The 18,602-nt window shown below is 42.2% G+C and overlaps 1 protein-coding gene across 2 annotated transcripts in view; it reads right to left on the minus strand.

Moving 5' to 3' along the window:
* LOC140723079 (uncharacterized) overlaps window positions 1–18,602 on the minus strand; it is a 561,502-nt gene that overhangs the window by 528,648 nt on the left and 14,252 nt on the right. The window contains exon 4 of one of the 2 annotated variants that reach the window (XM_073037698.1): window positions 11,874–15,654. The exons of the other annotated variant lie outside the window; for it this stretch is intronic. Within the exon in view, the coding sequence (XP_072893799.1) occupies window positions 13,877–15,268 (1,392 nt within the window). The 5' untranslated portion in view covers window positions 15,269–15,654 and the 3' untranslated portion in view covers window positions 11,874–13,876. Of the gene's footprint in view, window positions 1–11,873; window positions 15,655–18,602 lie in introns of those variants that run through there. 2 annotated transcript variants of the gene reach the window in all.

The raw sequence follows: 18,602 nt of genomic DNA on the forward strand, positions 1-18,602 counted from the left end.
CAGTTAAAAAATGAGACAATGTTCTCCAGAATGATATCACAAAAAGCACACGACAAAACGGACTACACCAGAAAATCTACATCATGTTTGGTAATCCCCAAATTCAGAGTCCAGAGAGGCTGCTGCATATTAATATCATGCTACTGTCTTAGCGCGTTCCCCGGAAAGGACATCCAAATCCACCATTCAAAACAAGACTACCCAGACACACCAAGTCAAGAGACCAACTCTACCACCCAACAAACCAAAAACTCAATCTACACGACCTGCACAAAACCACATAGTTACATATAGTTATATCTAATGTATAGTTACAACAGTGCAGTCAACACCAAATTGATAAAAAAAACAGACCATGGGCACAGTAAAAATAGTCCAAAGATGTTAACAGACTATAAGTTCAAAAGAAACCACCAGACAGTTTCCACAAGTCCTCAGGGTCCCGATAGACTCGTCATCCCACGCAGTCGGCAGAAGGGAATATCCCCACTATGGACTTCCACGGCGCCGCTGGACTCAGCCTTCAGACGCAGCACATTCCTATTCACATTCCTCTGGCTTCACTGGACAGGAACACTGAAACATCAAGTGAGAAACAGCGGGATGTGGCCATTCAGCCCCTCTAACCATCTACAAGGCGGCTGCTCTCCCATCTCAGCCACATGTGTCTGCCCTATCCTCATTTCCTCGATCACTTCACTCTCCACACATCTGCCGATCTCTGTTTTTCTTTTGAGGATGATCACCGAGTCTTCACTGCCCTCTGTGGAGGGCATTTACCGACATTCACCAGCCTCGGAGTGAAGACATTTCCCCTCATCTCAGTCCCGGACAGTCCATCCCCTTTTTCAGAGACTGGGATGCCTGGTTCAACCAGTAATGATGTTGTGCATTTCAAGCTGTTCACCTCTCAGTCCTCGATTCTCCAAATGAAAGGGTTATTACATTTGATCTCTCTTCTATGATGACCCCACCACTCCAGGGATCCGTCTGGCGAATCTTCATTGCACTCTCTGTAACAAATATTCTGTAACCACTTTGTTAATCCTCTATGGAATTAATTTCCATGTTCTGCAGCCCCGTGTTGTCCCAACTACTCACCTCCCACCCCTGTCACTATTTCCACCCACCCACCTCCTCCCTCACCTGGATCCACCTCTCACTCCCCAGCTCTTGCCCCATCCCCACCCCTCACCTCTTTTCTCTGACTATTTCCCTTCCACTCTCAGTCCAGAGGGAGGGTCTCGGCCCGAAATGTTGACGGTCCAGTTCCCTCAGCAGTTGCTGCCCGACCGGAGATCCTCCGGTAGTTTGTCCTCTGGTCTGTATAACCCGTGTTAGTATGGGGAGCGGGATTTTACACCATATTCAAAAAGCGTGACATTTACTTTGGGATTTGTTCCGCTCTGACCTGAGCCCGGCGCAGCAGCGAGAGACAGACACAGCGGGGTAACGCCCTCTCAGCTAGTCCGGCTTCGCTATTGGGTGTAACCAGTGATTGACATTCGTATGCACCAATGGCAACAGGGCAGCTCCTGACGCTCTGCTCTTCAGCGGTGGAGGAGGGGGTGGTAAGCTCAGCCGTTAAGCCGATAAAGCTCAAACTCTCCAGCGCATGGGTGACGGAAGGCACCGGGCACATGAGGGCAGATCCCGGTGTGGGGAGCCCATGTGTGACGCCAGGCGCGTGGGGGCGGGGCTGTTTGACGTCACATGTGGCGGAGCGCTCGTATTTCAAAACACCTTAAAGGACGTTTCTTACGATTTCAGTGGGACAACAACATTAATCACGGGTTTCATCACTGAATCCAGTGTTGTGGGATGTAAAGTCCCAGCTATGTGTCTGGCTCTGCCGTGTTGTTGGTGGAGTGGGCAGCGTGGTGTTTGCACGAGGAAATCTGCAGATGCTTGAAACTCAAACAACAAGAAGCGCTGTCGACGTTTCGGACGCTTCGTCCTGACGAAGGGTCTCGGCGCGAAACGTCGACAGCGCTTCTCCCTATAGATGCTGCCTGGCCTGCTGTGTTCCACCAGCATTTTGTGTGTGTTGCAGCGTGGTGTTTGTCTCGATTCGGGTCACAACACCAGAATTGCCAGCGGGGTCCACACACAGTGTATTAGTCAACAGAAAACCTCTCGTCCCTGCAGTCTTTGTCTCCTGGTAAACTCAACACCCTGACAGTGTGGGCCATAGATACCCCTTCCTCACCCACCCCGTTTTTATTCACTTTCTGGACATACAATCAGTCCGTGCACGGTATATAAGCTGTGGATATATGTTGTTACTATTGTGTTTCTGTGTTGCACTGGAGCCGGAGTAATAATTATTTCGACCTCATTTACACGTGTCTGCTGGAAATGGAATTAAACAACCCTGAATCTTGAAGAAACATTTCAGCAGGCTGAAGCGTCACATTTCTGTCTCTCAGCGTTATTGCGGTAGAGCGCCACCTAGTGACAATGGAGTCCACAAATCAGGGGGTCCTGTTATTGTGGCAAATCACCACCAAGTGGCAGTGTTGCCCACAAAAGGGAGAGGTTTACAGCGCTAAGGAGGGGTGTAGGGGTCTGGAAGCCAAATGCAAGTGGATGAAGTGCCAGAGATGCCCCAAACCACTCTCCTCACCACTAGTCAGGGTCCCAAACGGTCCTTGCATATGAGGCAAATTTTCAACATCGTGCCTGTTGGGGTCATCTACTGTTTCCAGTTTTGCAGGTGTGGCATCCTCGACATTAGTGAGACCCGATGTCGTCTCTGCATTCTGCTCTCTGTCCCGATGATATTCTGCAAATGTTGGAGATGCAGAGCAAAATACACAAAATGTTGGAGGAAGTCAGGTGGTCAGATTGCTTCTATAGAGGGGGATAAAGCAAAACAGATTTCCTGCTGAGACCCTTCATCAGGACTGGAAGTGGGGAGAAGCCGGAATAAGATGGTGCGGGGAGTGGAAAGAGTACAAGCTGGTAGATGATAGTTGAAGCCAAATAAGAGCGAAGGTGAGTGGGTGGGGGAGGGGGGAGATGAAGTGAGAGGTTTTGAGGTGGTAGGTGGAAAATGCAAAGGGCTGAAAAGAAGGAATCTGATAGGAAAGGAGAATTGACAATGGGAAAACGGAAGTAAAAGAGGAACTAGAGGGAGACGATCCGCAGTGGAGAAGAAAGAAGTGGGGAGACAGAATGGAGGAGACTGGCGTGTGGGTTGATGAAAAGAAAAGATGTTCATGCCATCAGGTTGTAAACTACCCGGATGTAATATGAGGTGTTGCTCCTCCAACCTGAGAGTGCGCTCATCGTGTTAGTTAAACAATGAACCGGAAGGGAGAGTGGGTTAATAATTTTCCCGTGGGATCCCTATTAAATCAATCCCGTCTCACCTTAAACCGGTGCCCTCTGGTTGCTGATTCCACAAAGGTGGGGAAAAGGACTGCACACATTCCCCATTTCTGTACACTCATAGTTTGGAACACCTGCACAAGGTCAGCCTCAATCTCCTACACTTCAAGGTGTGGAATCCCAACCTGTCCAACCTGTCTCCAGAACTCAGTCCCTCGAGTACCGGCACCATTCCTGGAAATCTCCAATGCACTCATTCCAGCTTAACGTCCTCTGTCCTATAGCAGAACGACCAAAACTGAATACAGTAATCCAGGCGCGGATACACTGACCATACCCTAACCCTAATGCAACCTCACTCGCCACTTCTTCAGACCATGAAGCATGAGATTTCACGCAGAGGCTGCTCAGCCAATCGAATCTGCTCCGCCATCCTTTCGTGTCCACTTGATCATCTCTCTCAACCCCATCCTCCTGCCTTCTCCCCATGGTCTTTGAACATCCATTAAAAATACACTCAGTGACTTGGTGTCTGCTCCGTCCGTGGCAATAAATTCTAAAGATTCACCACTCCCTGACTAAAGAAATCCCTCCTCAACTCTGCTGTCAGTGGATGCCCTGTATATTGAGGCCGTGGTCTCTGGTCCCAGACTCACACTGTACAGGGTGCATCTTCTTCATAGCCACTCTGTCGAGGCCTTTCAATATTTAATAGGTTTCAATGAGATCCCCTCTCTTTCTTCCAGACCAGCGAGTACAGGGTCAAATCCGGCTAACGCTCCTCATATGTTAGCCCTTTCGTTGTTCATGAACCTTCTCCGGACCCGCTCCAATACGAGCAGATCTGTTTTCGCAGGTTGTAAACTGTTCACAATACACCAAGAGCGATCTGACCAATGCGTTTTAAAGCCACAGAGTCACATCCTTGTTCTTATATGCTAACATTACAGTTGTCATCCTTCATCAACACAATCTGCAAGCAAACCTTTAGGGACTCCTGCTCAAGGACTCCCAAATACCTATGCACCTCTGATTTTTGAATTTTCTCCCATTTATTTATTTTTCTCTACGCCCTTATTCCTTCCACCAATTGTACATGACCGTACATTTGCATACACTGTACATTTCCGTACATTTCATCCACGACTTCGTTGTCCGTTCTCCAAACCTATCGAAGTCATTTTGCAGACTGCAGCTTTACTCTAAACTATCTGTCTCTTATCTGTATCAACTGCAGCGTTCTGTGGATGCTGGGAATCCAAGCAACACAAACACAAAATGCTGGAGGAACCTAGGAGTCCAGGCAGCATATATGGGAAATAGTAAACAGTCGACGTTTCGGGCCGAGACCCTTCGTCAGGACTGGGGGGGGGAAAAAGATGAGACGTCAGAGGAAGAAGTGTGGGGGTGAAAAGGGTAGAAGAAGTGGTCAGTGATAGGTGAAACTGCGAGAGGGGGAGTAGTGAAGGGAAAAAAAAAACTTCTTAGGATTTTATTTCCTTAACGATTCTCGAAAAATCATTGTTAATGCCTCCACATCTCTTCAGCCACCTCTTTCAGATCTCTGGGGTGTACACCATCTGATCCAGGGAACCTATTTACCTTCAGACCATCTCTGTTTCCCAAGAACCTTCTCCCGAGTAACGTAACTTTACACATTCTGACCACTGACATCTGGTACTTCCATATTCCTGCCGGGGTCTTCGACAGATAAGAGTGATGTACAATACTTATTCAGTTCATCTGCCATCACCTTGCACCCCCAGCCCATTACTACCTCTCCATCATCATTTTTCAGTGGTTCGATGTCCTCTTCTGCCTTTCTTTTACACTATAATTACCTGAAGAAACATTTGGTATCCTCTTTAATATTACCGGCTAGCTCACTTAAGTGTTCCATCTTTTCCTTCTTAATTATTTTAGTTGCATTCTGTTGGTTTTTAAAATCTTCCCAATCCTCCAACATACTAGTGATTTTTGCTCTATGCCCTCTCTTTGGTTTTTATGTTTTCTTTGGTTTCTCTTATCAGCCACGGTTTTGTCACCTGAGCTTTAGAATCCTACTTCCTCTTTGTGATGCATAGAGATTTGAGGGGCGAAAAACATCTCAGACAGAACTACAGTCAGCTCGACTTCTTCGGTCTGCAGAGAATTCAAGGGAAACCTCTTCGCCCACAGAGTGGTGACTATTTGGAACTCATTCACAGGGACAGTGAGAGGTGAACAACAGGGGAGAATTTGAAAGATCTGCTGTGGAACAGAATCACTGGCAGGGTCCAGCCGGCCTGAGTTGACTCTCTGCTGTACACTAGGTGTGTTATATATTCTCTAAGTACCGGAGACAGTGTTCAATATAGAACTGATTTATTTGTCACAGATCTAGTCCCATTAAAGGTGAATATGCAGCAGAAGAAACCCTTCTCATGCCTGGTGACCCGAGTGTGGTGAGCAGCACCAATAATTGCAGAGTTCAGCACCGACAGTCACTCTCGAAATTGCATTCAGCGACACTGATGGATAAATATTCAGCATGCAGCTTATTGAAACTTTCTCCCCTGTGTGAACCGGTAGTGTGTGGTAAGTGTAACACGCTGTAAGGTTTCACTGCTGAAGTAACGGCCTCTCTGTAATGTTTCGCTGCTGAGGTAATGGTTTCTCTGTAGCAGCAATGTTTAGGTTACGACTAGAGGAAATAGGGTTTTCGAGTGTGGGGCTGTGCAATGACAGAAATATTCTTTCTTGTGAGTCTGGAAGAGATTTTCACGGTTTTTTGCTGGCGAGAGATGAGAAGACGTGAATGGAGAGAGCGGGCCCTTTTTCTTTTCTTTCATTTTCTTTACTAACCCTATAGTCAAAGTAAGAATTATAGATCTCAATCGTTTAATTGCATATTGTGTATCGTTTGTTACTTCGGGGTACTGATCTGTAACATGGGACACATCACACAGCATTCACCCAAATGAGATTTCTTAAGTTTGGTCGGGCTGGGGGTGGCTATCACCCCGTATATTAAACTGCTCTACCCAGTGTGAACTCGCTGGTGTCTCTGTAGTTGAGGTGACCAAGTGAATCCCTTCCCACACATTGAAGCCTGAGTTATTCTTCTCCGTCGAGGCTACGCCGTAGGCTCTACGTAGCCGCGTACCCGACGCTGCACCCTGGGCTGTACCGTATGCCGTAGCCTAACGCGCACATTCCTAAAAATGCAACTACGTTTCGCAGCGACGCAGACTGCAAGAACTGTGATTGGTCCACTTGGTAGCAGCCAGTTTCCTTTTCTTTTTCAATCTTTTTATTAAGTTTCAAATTTAATAGGCATAGCAATAATATAATGATACAAAGAGATCGGGATTACATTAATGTCGGTTAACATGTAAAAGCACAGATTCCAAATGACAAATATAGTTTAACCTCCCAATCTCATAGCAAGTAACCATGAAAGAGATATCATATAAGGAGAAAAAAATCGTAAACTAGAAAAAAACACTAAACTAAAAAAAACAGACAAAATTGGGCTGTCATATTACAACGGCTGAAATTATTTGGCGTTAACTCCGCTTCTCTGAACATGAACAAAAACTTATTACACAAGATTCGGAAAGGGTCAACTTACATCATATGAAAAAATTGAATAAATGGCCTCAAAGTCTCTTCAGATTCAACCGAAGGAACCACAGTACCACTCCTAATTTTTTCCAAGTTTAGACATGCTATGGTTTGGGAAAACCATTCAAATGTAGTAGGGGGATTGGAATCGTTCCATTTAAGTAAAGTAGATCTGATGGTTATTAATGTAACAAATGCAATTAGACGACAAGCTGACGAGGATAAATGACTAGAGTCTATCACCGGTCCTCCAAAAATTGCGGTAATAGGATGTGGTTGTAAATCAATACACAGAACTACTGAGATAATATCTCAAAATACCCTTCCAATAATTTTTTTAGAAGAGGACAAGACCAGAACATATGTGTGAAGGAAGCTACCTCGGAATTACATCTATCATAGACAGGATTTATATGGCAGTAAAAATGTGCTAACTTATCCTTGGACATATGAGCCCAATGAACCACCTTAAACTACATGAAGGCATGTCTGACACACACACTGAAGAGGTATTTTCTAGTTCAAGAACTTTCTCCCATTTCTGTATAGCTAAAGGTATCCCAAGTTCTCTTTCCCACTCATTCTTAATTTTATCAGAAGTATCTAAGCGTATTTTCATAATTAAATCATAAATAAATGATATTAAACTCTTCTGATATGGATTTAAACTTAATTTTTTCCCGTAACTTCAATTTGATGTGATATCGGAACGGAAGGTAAAATAACATTCAAAGGTTTCTAATCTGTAAATATCTGAAAAAGTGTGATCCAGGCAAATTATATTTATTAGAATACTGTTCAAAAGCCATAAAAGATCATCCATAAATAAATCACGAAAACATGATATTCCCTTTGTTTTCCATAAAAGAAAAGCTTGATCAATACTAAATGGTTGAAAGAAAAAAATAAATGTCATAGAACTTGACAGTATATATTTATTTGGTCCAAAAAATTGCCAACATTGAAACCATATTCCTATTGTATGCTTAATTATTGGAATTACCATTTGCTTATTAAATTTAGTAAGTGCAAAGGGAAGCACAGCCCGTAAAATAGAAGCCAATGAAAACTCCTGTCGAGACTCACGCTCAAGGTTCATCCAACTCTTGTGTGCAAAACGTTAAATATCGAATATTAATTCCCAATAATAAAATCTAGGATCCGGCAAAACCAAGCCGCCTTCCTTTGTTTGATTTCTGTAAATATTTCTAATATAACCTGGGATTTCTATTCTGCCATATATATGCAGAAATTTTAGAATCAATAATATATAAAAAAGTTAGAGATAAAAATTGATACCGCCTGAAATAGGTACTGATATTTAGGTAAAATAATCCTCTTAATAGCATTAATGGAACCAATCAAGGATAAGGATAATGGGGACCATTTAGTAAACAATTGTTTAGCATGATCAATTAAGGGTAAACATTAACTTTAAATAAATCGTTGTGCCTCTTAGTAATTTTAATAACCAAATAAATAAAATAATCAGCAAGCAATCTAAATGGTAACTGTCTATAAATTGAGACTTGCATATTTAATGGAGAAAGCACACTTTTATTAAGATTCAGTTTATAAGCAGAAAAACTACTAAACTGAGCAAGTTGTGTTATTACTGCAGGAATGCATTTCTCTGGATTAGAAATATATAGCGAAAGGTCATCTGAATATAGTGATACTTTACACGTCCCATTCCCATGAGTAACACCAAATATACTGGGTGAATCACGAATAGCAATTGCCAAGGTCTCCAGGCTAATATCTGATAGTAAGGGGCTCAAAGGACAGCCTTGTCTAGTACCTTGGAAAAGCCTAAAGAAAGGGGATCTCTGAACATTAGTGAAACAGAAGCCAAAGGTATATGTTATATCAATTGGATCCAAGATATAAATTTTGGACTAAAATTAAGTTTCTCAAGAATTTTAAACAAATATTCCCATTCAAATGTATCAAACGCCTTCTCGGCATCGAGCGAGAAAACACGTTCTGGAGTCTTAGATAAAGTAGTCTATACAATGTTCATTAACCTCCAAACATTAAAATGTGTATAATGATTTTTAATAAATCCTGTCTGATGCTCGGAGACAATTTGTGGCAATATCTTCACCTATCTAATTGCTAATATTTGAGAAAGGAGTTTAGATTCAACATTCACAAAGATATCACAAATCTGATGCACATTCAGTGAGATTTTTATCATTTTTAGGAATTAAATAAATAGATGCTTCATAAAACGTTTGTGGTAACTTACATACAAATAGATAGATAGATAGATACTTTATTCATCCCCATGGGGAAATTCAACATTTTTTCCAATGTCCCATACACTTATTGTAGCAAAGCTAATTACATATAATACAACTATTTAAATAAATTGAATGGTAACTTAAGCTCAGTCCTAACCCCAGCACTTTAATATATCCTACCCCTGGCGGTTGAATTGTAAAGCCGAATGGCATTGAGGAGTACTGATCTCTTCATCCTGTCTGAGGAGCATTGCATCGATAGCAACCTGTCACTGAAACTGCTTCTCTGTCTCTGGATGGTGCTATGCAGAGAATGTTCAGGGTTTTCCATGATTGACCGTAGCCTACTCAGCGCCCTTCGCTCTGCTACCGATGTTATACTCTCCAGTTCTGTGCCCAGGACAGAGCCCGCCTTCCTTACCAGCTTATTAAGACGTGAGACATCCCTCTTCTTAATGCTGCCTCCCCAACACGCCACCACAAAGAAGAGGGCGCTCTCCACAACTGACCTATAGAACATCTTCAGCATCTCACTACAAACATTGAATGACGCCAACCTTCTAAGGAAGTACAGTCGACTCTGTGCCTTCCTGCACAAGGCATCTGTGTTGGTAACCAGGGAGAAAGTAAATCGGAAAAAGATTTTAAAAATTCAGCGGTATACTCATCCCGACCACGTGCTTTACCAGAATTCAATGAATAAATTGCATTCTTTATTTCCTCTTCAGTAATGGGTGTGTCTAATACTAAACGTTCATCAACTGATAATTTCAGAATATTTAATTTCCTTAAAAATTCATGCATTATGGTAGAATCATCAGGAAATTCTGATTGGTATAAATTGGTATAAAATTCTTGAAAAAAATTGTTAATTTCATCATGGCCAACCGTCAAAGTACCATCAGTTTACGAACCCTATTAATCTGAAGTTTTGCCAAAGCAGCTTTTAATTGGTTAGCCAATAATTTCCCCAATTTATCACCAAATATATAAAATGACCCTTAGTTTTAAGTAACTGATTTTCAATCGGGGATGTTAATAACAAATGATGTTGCATCTGAAGTTCAACTCTCTCTTTATAAAGCTTCAAATTGGGAGCAATAGAATATTTTCTATCAATTTCTTTAATCCTATCAACCAATGTACGTATTTCATTATTAATTTGATTCTTCAATCCAGCAGAGTGTGAAATAATTTACCCTCGGATATATGTTTTAAAGGCATCACGTGATATCCCACTGAAAATTTCTTCCGTTGAGTTAGTTGAAAAGAAAAAGGCAATCTGTGCTTTAATGAAATTAATAAAATTTAAGCCCTGAAGTAAAATAGAGTTGAACCGCCATTGTTTAGTACCAAAGGTTACATCAGTTAACTTAACTGATAATTTCAAAGGTGCATGATCGGAAATGGCAATTGTATCATATTCACAGGCAGTGACAAATGAAACTAATCGAGAATCAATAAAGATGTAAAGGAATCTAGAGTAATTATGATATACATGAGAAAAAAGAGAACTCTTTTTCATTAGGATGTAAAAACCTCCTAATTTCTAAAATTCCAGAGTCAACTAAGGAGGAATTAATAAAAATAGCAGATTGGTTTGTAAGTACCTGATTAGGCACAGACTTATCCATCATATGTTTCAGCCAACAATTAAAATCTCCACCCATTATTACCATATATTCATTTAAATTGGGAAGAAATGCAAAAAAGTGCTTAAAGAGTTCAGGATAGTCAGTATTTAGTGCATAAATATTAACCAAAACTAATTTATTGTTATAAAGTTAACCAGTGTTTAATAGAAGTCTATCATATTGGTCTGAAATTGTATCATAGTGAACAAATGAAATCTAGGAGTCTATAAAAAAAAGAAACACCTTTCACCTTAGTCAATGAGTTAGAGTGAAACTGTTGGCTTTTCCAAAAACTAAAGAAGCACTGATTATCCTCCTTACTCATATGTCTTCTGCGCAAAAATAATCTGAGCATTCAGTCTATGAAAAACTCTAAAAATCTTCTTCTATTTAATTGGATGATTCAAACCATTCGTATTCCATGAAACAAAATTAATAATGACAAAATTAATTAATAATATCCATTTTCCTTAAATAAACAATGTAGTATGTAAAGGGTTAACCACATTGCATAGGAAACTCATGAATCAGGAGGAGGGAAAATAGTTTAAAGAGGAAACGGAAGTTACGACAATACAGACATTTTTGTAGTTTCAATTCAGCCCAAAAGAAAAATACTAGACTAAAAATAGCCCTACCACCCCACCCACAAAGACCGAACACCTGGCCAATAGACAGCCAGACAACTATCTAAGAACCTCCCTACCCCCGTCTCCCTTGAGGCAGATCTCCAAATTTAAAAAAATAAAAAACAAACCACCCATAGTCAAAATATTACAAGAGGAATGTCAAGCAGATGTTAGAGAAAAACAGCCAATTGCAGACCATTTTAAAAGAAAAGGTCTTAAAAAATGACACAAAATACAATCTTAATAATATTTCAAGAAAAAGGAAATAATCAGCATATCAAAGTCATAATGATTTTCAAAAGCAAACAATTAAAAATAAAAAAAGTAAAACAATGAAGGAAAAAGAAAGAAACTTTAACATGGAAACATCATAAACATCCGAATGTCAAAACACAGTACAACTGTAATCAACCCAAGGACAAAGTTCTAAAGTGTCCAAATCTATAAGCTGGCTGTTAACTAATAAACCAGATACACACAGACATAAAGGAATGGTAAATTTCAGAGACATCCAAGCTCAAATGTTGATCTTCAAAACATTAGACATCTGCGTTCAAGCTTACCTCTTTGAGAAATTGTTTTGCTTCATTCACGGATTTAAAGCATTTGAATGATTTATTGGGCAGAGCAACCCTTAGGTGAAAGGGATATAACAATGCTGGACAAAGATTCCTCTGATATAATTCTGACATCACCATTTTAAAATGCAATCTTTCTTGCATCACCTCAGGACAAAAATCTTCAACAAAATGAAACTGAAGATTCTCATGCTCAGTAACTCCTTTCTGATGAGCAATCCGAATGAAGTGCTCCTTAGTATTCACATTGTGACATCGAAGAATTACATGACGTGGTTTTGGTTTCAGCGCCCGATGAGTGCGGTTGAGTGCAGGAAGGGAAGAAAATACCTCCGAGCCAAAGACCTCCATTAAGAATTTTTAAGATAGTACACAGGGCCCATATGTCCAAAGATAAATTGGCACATATTTTTTCCTAATATAAGCCCTATTTGTGACAGATGTAACACAAAAGTGGCTACTCTGACTCAACTGTTTTGTTCATGTGTTAAGTTTAAATAATTTTTGGTGGGATGTGTTTGGAATATTATCTAAAGTTATAGATGCGGATGTTCAACGTAATCCACTTACAGCAATTTTTGGGATTATTCCAGAGGAAGCATTTTATCTATTTGATTTTGACATTATATGCTGTTTATATGTTTTTTTATATTATCTACTTGTTAAACTCCTCTTCCAATTTGTATATTCTTTATTTGGAAACCAATAAAAAAGATTGAAAAATGCTCTTAGATGAAGCATTGAGAAAAAAACTGAGTAAGATCCCGGCTCTCAATGTCCTCACTGAGTCTATTATTCACAAATTCAGTCTGTGGCTTCGACTCTCCAAATCAGTAATCTTGATTTTGTTCTGCTCCAGGGTTTGAGTGGTTGAACTTCATTTCATTTCCAAAGAATTCAATTTGCGATCTCTCTGTTTCCCAGCTTTAATAAACTCTGAAATTTGCCGCTGCTGTTTTTCGTTCTTCTTTTCAAGTGTTGCCAATATACCTTCGCTCTCCTTTAACCATAATTCCAAGGTAATAAATCTTTTATCAAGTTCTTCATCCAAAAGATTCTAGATAGCCAGTAAAGTAAGTTGCAACTTTTTAGGCTGTTCAAAGACATCTTCTTTCTTTCCATTTTCACTGCCTTCTTCCTCTGTAAGCCATTTCAGTCGATTAAAATTCAAATTCAAACATATAAAAGTGTTATAAACACTTTGATAAAGATATTAAAGGGGTGGTAAGTAAATTTAAAATGAACGGAGCAAAGCTGGAATGCAACCTACTCCATGTAGCGCCTCCATGAGAGTCCTTCGCCTAATGTAGCCTAACGCGCACATTCCCAAAAATGTAGCTACACGTCGTGGCAACACAGACTGCAAGAACTGTGATTGGTCCACTTGGCAGCAGCCAGTTTCCTCCTGTGCATTTCCTGTTGCTTTGAAGTTGGAAGGTGGACTACATCAAGGAGAGGTTAGGTGAGGTAGTCAGAAAATATGTACATGTGCACGACTCTTCATTGGCAGACAATAAAAACTTGAAAATGGCATCAAAATCGTGCAAAGAAATTTCCACCAACATTGCTTTGGACATCGCGGACTGCACAAAGTAATGGAAAAACTGCTCATTTTTCTGCGTTGCAGTAATTTCAATAGAAGTAACACTTCTGCAACATTGATTAGCTCCAACTCCAACAAGACGTAGTCAGCAGTCGCCATTGTTCCCAACTCAACATGAGTCAATTCAACACAGTAGCACAGAACCCCAACACCAACTAGCGTTTTGGCAGAGCGACGCAGACACACGAACTCACAAGTAGAAATGCTCACAATGGCATAGCGTCTATGCAGAGGTATAATTCAGGCTTCAGCAGGTGAACGGCTTCTCCCCAGTATGAACTGACCGGTGTGCTTGTAGGTGGGAGGACTGAGTGAATCCCTTCCCACAGTCTGAGCAGGTGAACGGCCTCTCTCCAGTGTGAACTCTCTGATGTAACTTCAGTTTAGATGACAGAGTGAATCCCTTCCCACAGTCCGAACAGGTGAACGGCCGCTCCCCGGTGTGAACTCTCCAATGTACCTTCAGTTCAGATGACCGAGTGAATCCCTTCCCACAGTCTGAGCAGGTGAACGGTCGTTCCCCAGTGTGAACTCGCTGATGTACCTTCAGTTTGCATGATTGAATGAATCCCTTCCCACATTCTGAGCAGATGAAAGGCCGCTCCCCAGTGTGAACTCTCCAATGTACCTTCAGTTCAGATGACCGAGTGAATCCCTTCCCACAGTCTGAGCAGGTGAACGGTCGTTCCCCAGTGTGAACTCGCTGATGTACCTTCAGATTGCATGATTGAATGAATCCCTTCCCACATTCTGAGCAGATGAAAGGCCGCTCCCCAGTGTGTACTCTCTGATGTACCTTCAGTTTAGATGACTCAGTGAATCGCTTCCCACAGTCCGAACAGGTGAACGGCCGCTCCCCGGTGTGAAGCCGCTGGTGAACCAGTAGGGTGTATGACTGAGTGAATCCCTTCCCACAGTCTGAGCAGGTGAACGGCCTCTCCCCAGTGTGAACTGACTGGTGGCTCAGTAGCTGAGATGACTGAGTGAATCCCTTACCACATTCTGAGCAGGTGAACGGCCTCTCCCCAGTGTGAACTGACCTGTGTGCTCGTAGCTGGGCTGACTGTGTGAATCTCTTCCCACAATCTGAGCAGGTGAATGGTCGCTCTCCACTGTGAATTCGCTGATGTATTTTCAGTTTAAATGACTGAGTGAATCCTTTCCCACAGTCTGAGCAGGTGAACGGCCTCTCTCCAGTGTGAACTCGCTGATGTACCTTCAGATTGCATGACAGAATGAATCCCTTCCCACAGTCTGAGCAGGTGAACGGCCACTCCCCAGTGTGAACTTTCTGATGTAGCTTCAGAAAAGATGACCGAGTGAATCCCTTCCCACAGTCTGAGCAGGTGAATGGCCTCTCCCCAGTGTGAACTCGCTGATGTTTCTTCAGATCAGATGAGCAAGTGAATCCCTTCCCACAGTCTGAGCAGGTGAACGGCCTCTCCCCAGTGTGAACTCGCTGATGATTCTGTAGGTGGGATGACTGAGTGAATCCCTTCCCACAGTGTGAGCAGGTGAATGGCCTCTCCCCAGTGTGAACTCGCTGATGTACCTTCAGATTAGATGAATGAGTGAACCCCTTCCCACAGTCTGAGCAGGTGAACGGCCACTCCCTGGTGTGAACTCGCTGATGAGCCATTAGGTCATATGACCGAGTGAATCCTTCACCACAAATTCAGCAGATGACCAGCCTCTGCCCAGTGTGAACTGACTGGTGTGTCCACAGGTGGAAAGACCGACTGAATCCCTTCCCACACACAGGATAGGTGAATGGCCTTGCCCTTTAGATGAAATGTCCAACTGTATCTATTCCCACTGTCTGAGCAGATGAATGGGTTCCCCACCTGTTTGAAATGACGGGCGTGCCAGTCGGTCAGATGATTGAGTGAATCCCTCCCCACAGTCTGAGCAGGAAGGATGATTGTGTGAATCTCTTGCTCCTCTTCTTAAGTATCTGGACAGAGACAGCAAAACTGGTGTGTTGTGTTCGGGATTCCCGTAGACAAATTCCTTGTCATTTTTAACCTGTAAAAAGATTTACAAAATCCATCGATGGGTGTAGGACAACATTTCAGATGAGATCACTTGAGTTGTCAAGGTGTGATATGACATCACACTGTTACAGTGAGGTTGAACCGAAGTTGGTGAGAGAAACTATCTCCTGACTGGGCACAGTGCTGGGATGGATGGATGGATGGATGGATGGATGGATGGATGGATGGATACTTTATTCATCCCCATGGGGAAATTCAACATTTTTTTCCAATGCCCCATACACTTGTTGTAGCAAAACTAATTACATACAATACTTAACTCAGTAAAAATATGATATGCATCTAAATCACTCTCTCAAAAAGCATTAATAATAGCTTTTAAAAAGTTCTTAAGTCCTGGCGGTTGAATTGTAAAGCCTAATGGCATTTGGGAGTATTGACCTCTTCATCCTGTCTGAGGAGCATTGCATCGATAGCAACCTGTCGCTGAAACTGCTTCTCTGTCTCTGGATGGTGCTATGTAGAGGATGTTCAGGGTTTTCCATAATTGACCGTAGCCTACTCAGCGCCCTTCGCTCAGCTACCGATGTTAAACTATCCAGTACTTTGCCCACGACAGAGCCCGCCTTCCTTAGCAGCTTATTAAGACGTGAGGCGTCCCTCTTCTTAATGCTGCCTCCCCAACACGCCACCACAAAGAAGAGGGCGCTCTCCACAACTGACCTATAGAACATCTTCAGCATCTCACTACAGACATTGAATGACGCCAACCTTCTAAGGAAGTACAGTCGACTCTGTGCCTTCCTGCACAAGGCATCTGTGTTGGCAGTCCAGTCTAGCTTCTCGTCTAACTGTACTCCCAGATACTTGTAGGTCTTAACCTGCTCCACACATTCTCCATTAATGATCACTGGCTGCATATGAGGCCTAGATCTCCTAAAGTCCACCACCATCTCCTTGGTCTTGGTGATATTGAGACGCAGGTAGTTTGAGTTGCACCATATCACAAAGTCCATATCACCATATCTGGAATGATCATCAAACTGTCTGATGTTCTTCCTGTCTCTCTAAGAATGGGGCATTTCTGCCATCGTCAATTTGTGACTTGGCTCAGTTTGACTCTCTCCATTGGTATTATTCCCTGTTCCCACTGAGCTGCCTGGCCCCACAGTAACTGAAACACTCTCACCGAAAAAGCCGGCAGTGCATTCCATGCACCCACCAGTCTCTGTGTAGAAAACTTACCCCGACATCCCCTTGGTATCTATTTCCAAGCACCTGAAAAGTCTGCTCCCTCGTGTTAGACATTTCAGCCCTGGGAAAAATCCTCTGGCTATCCACACGATCAATACTCCTCATCATCTTATACACCTAACAAAGTTCTAAACATAAACACGGAAATTATACATTGCTTTGAGGATTTGTTGGACGTATACAAAATGATGAGGGAGAAGATTGGGTAAATAAATGCAAGCAGCTTTTTCCACTGAGGGTGGGTGGGATGACAACCAGAGGTCAGGGGTAAGTGGGGAAGGTGAAAATTTAATGGGAACATGTGGAAAAGCTCTTTACTGAAATGGTTGTGAGAGTGTGGAATGAGATGCCAGAACAAGTGGTGAATATGAGCTCAGTTTCACCGTTTAAAAGAAGTTTGGATGTGAGCCTGGATGGTAGGGGTATGGATTTTTTATAAAAAGGGCCCAAAGGATATTGGGAACCAAATACACCACAACCACAAACTGTTCCTGCCGCTACAATCCAGGAAACGGTACCACAGCAAAAGGACCAACAGGTTCCGGGACATCACCTTCCACCAGGCCATCAGACTGATTAATTGATCTCTATGCTTTCTTGACTGTCCTATATACAAACTAATTATTATAAATCAATTTCAATTACACATTGCACATTTAGACAGTAATGTAACGTAAATATTTCTACTCCTCATCCATATGAAGGATGTGCATAATAAAGTCAATTCAATTCACCATCTCCACTATCTGTTCTGTCTTTCTGGCTCCCATTCCCCCTACAACTTACTTTAACCATATCAGCCCCAACCCCCACTACCTCTAGTAAGCCTTACCACTAAGATATTAGTTGCTTCTTGTTCTGTTCCCCTAACTAACAAATCCACTTATCAGCCCTTTGACTTTCCTCTCCCCAACAGTTTCTAAAGTGTTCCACTTGTTGTTGTCCGGGCATGGCCATTGGAGTACTCTGCGATGGCTATTTAACCTCATTCTCCTTCCTGACTCTCACCCAGTTTCCTTTGTCCTGCACCTTGGGTGTAACTCACCTCTCTTCATGTCATATCTTTCACCCCCTCCTACTGCTGGATGATCTGGAATTCACCCATTTCAAGATCCAACACCTTAAAGTGCAGGGTTACAAGCTGAAGCTGGATGCACATCTTGTAGGTGAGGGCATCAGGGACACTGGTCTCCCCTCCTTCCCTCCAATATTCCCTCTAGTTTGTAATAACCAGTGTGCACATGAATCTTGTACTGTGCATTTTTACCCAGTGACAACATGTGCACAGTGAATTATATATAGAGATATATTCATTTTCACAGCTGGCAAATCGCGGTCGATAGGAACTTTGATCTCCTCTGGGTTTGATCGAGTTCATCTGCACTCTCACACAACCTATGTAGCAGGCCTGTAATGGGTAATGAAGGATTTTCTCACCAAAGCTTTTGCATATTGTCTATATGTGGTTTGCTTGCTAAATTACACTTTAAAAAGTCAGGTTTCCAAATATCACTCCACTTCTTCCCACTTGCAAATTCTCCAGCAACTTTTGCAACACCAGAATACACACAAGTATCACCAGTTTCTGTATTCCCCTGAAGCCTCCCCCAATGACTGACAGTGGTGAACTCAGTGATGGTAATGCCAATGAATATGAAGGGAAGGGCAGTAGTCTGTCTCATTGGAGCCTGGCACATTTGGGATGTGAAAGCGACTTGCTGCCCA

The sequence above is a fragment of the Hemitrygon akajei genome, unplaced genomic scaffold, assembly GCF_048418815.1.
Source record: "Hemitrygon akajei unplaced genomic scaffold, sHemAka1.3 Scf000100, whole genome shotgun sequence".
NCBI lineage: Eukaryota > Metazoa > Chordata > Chondrichthyes > Myliobatiformes > Dasyatidae > Hemitrygon > Hemitrygon akajei.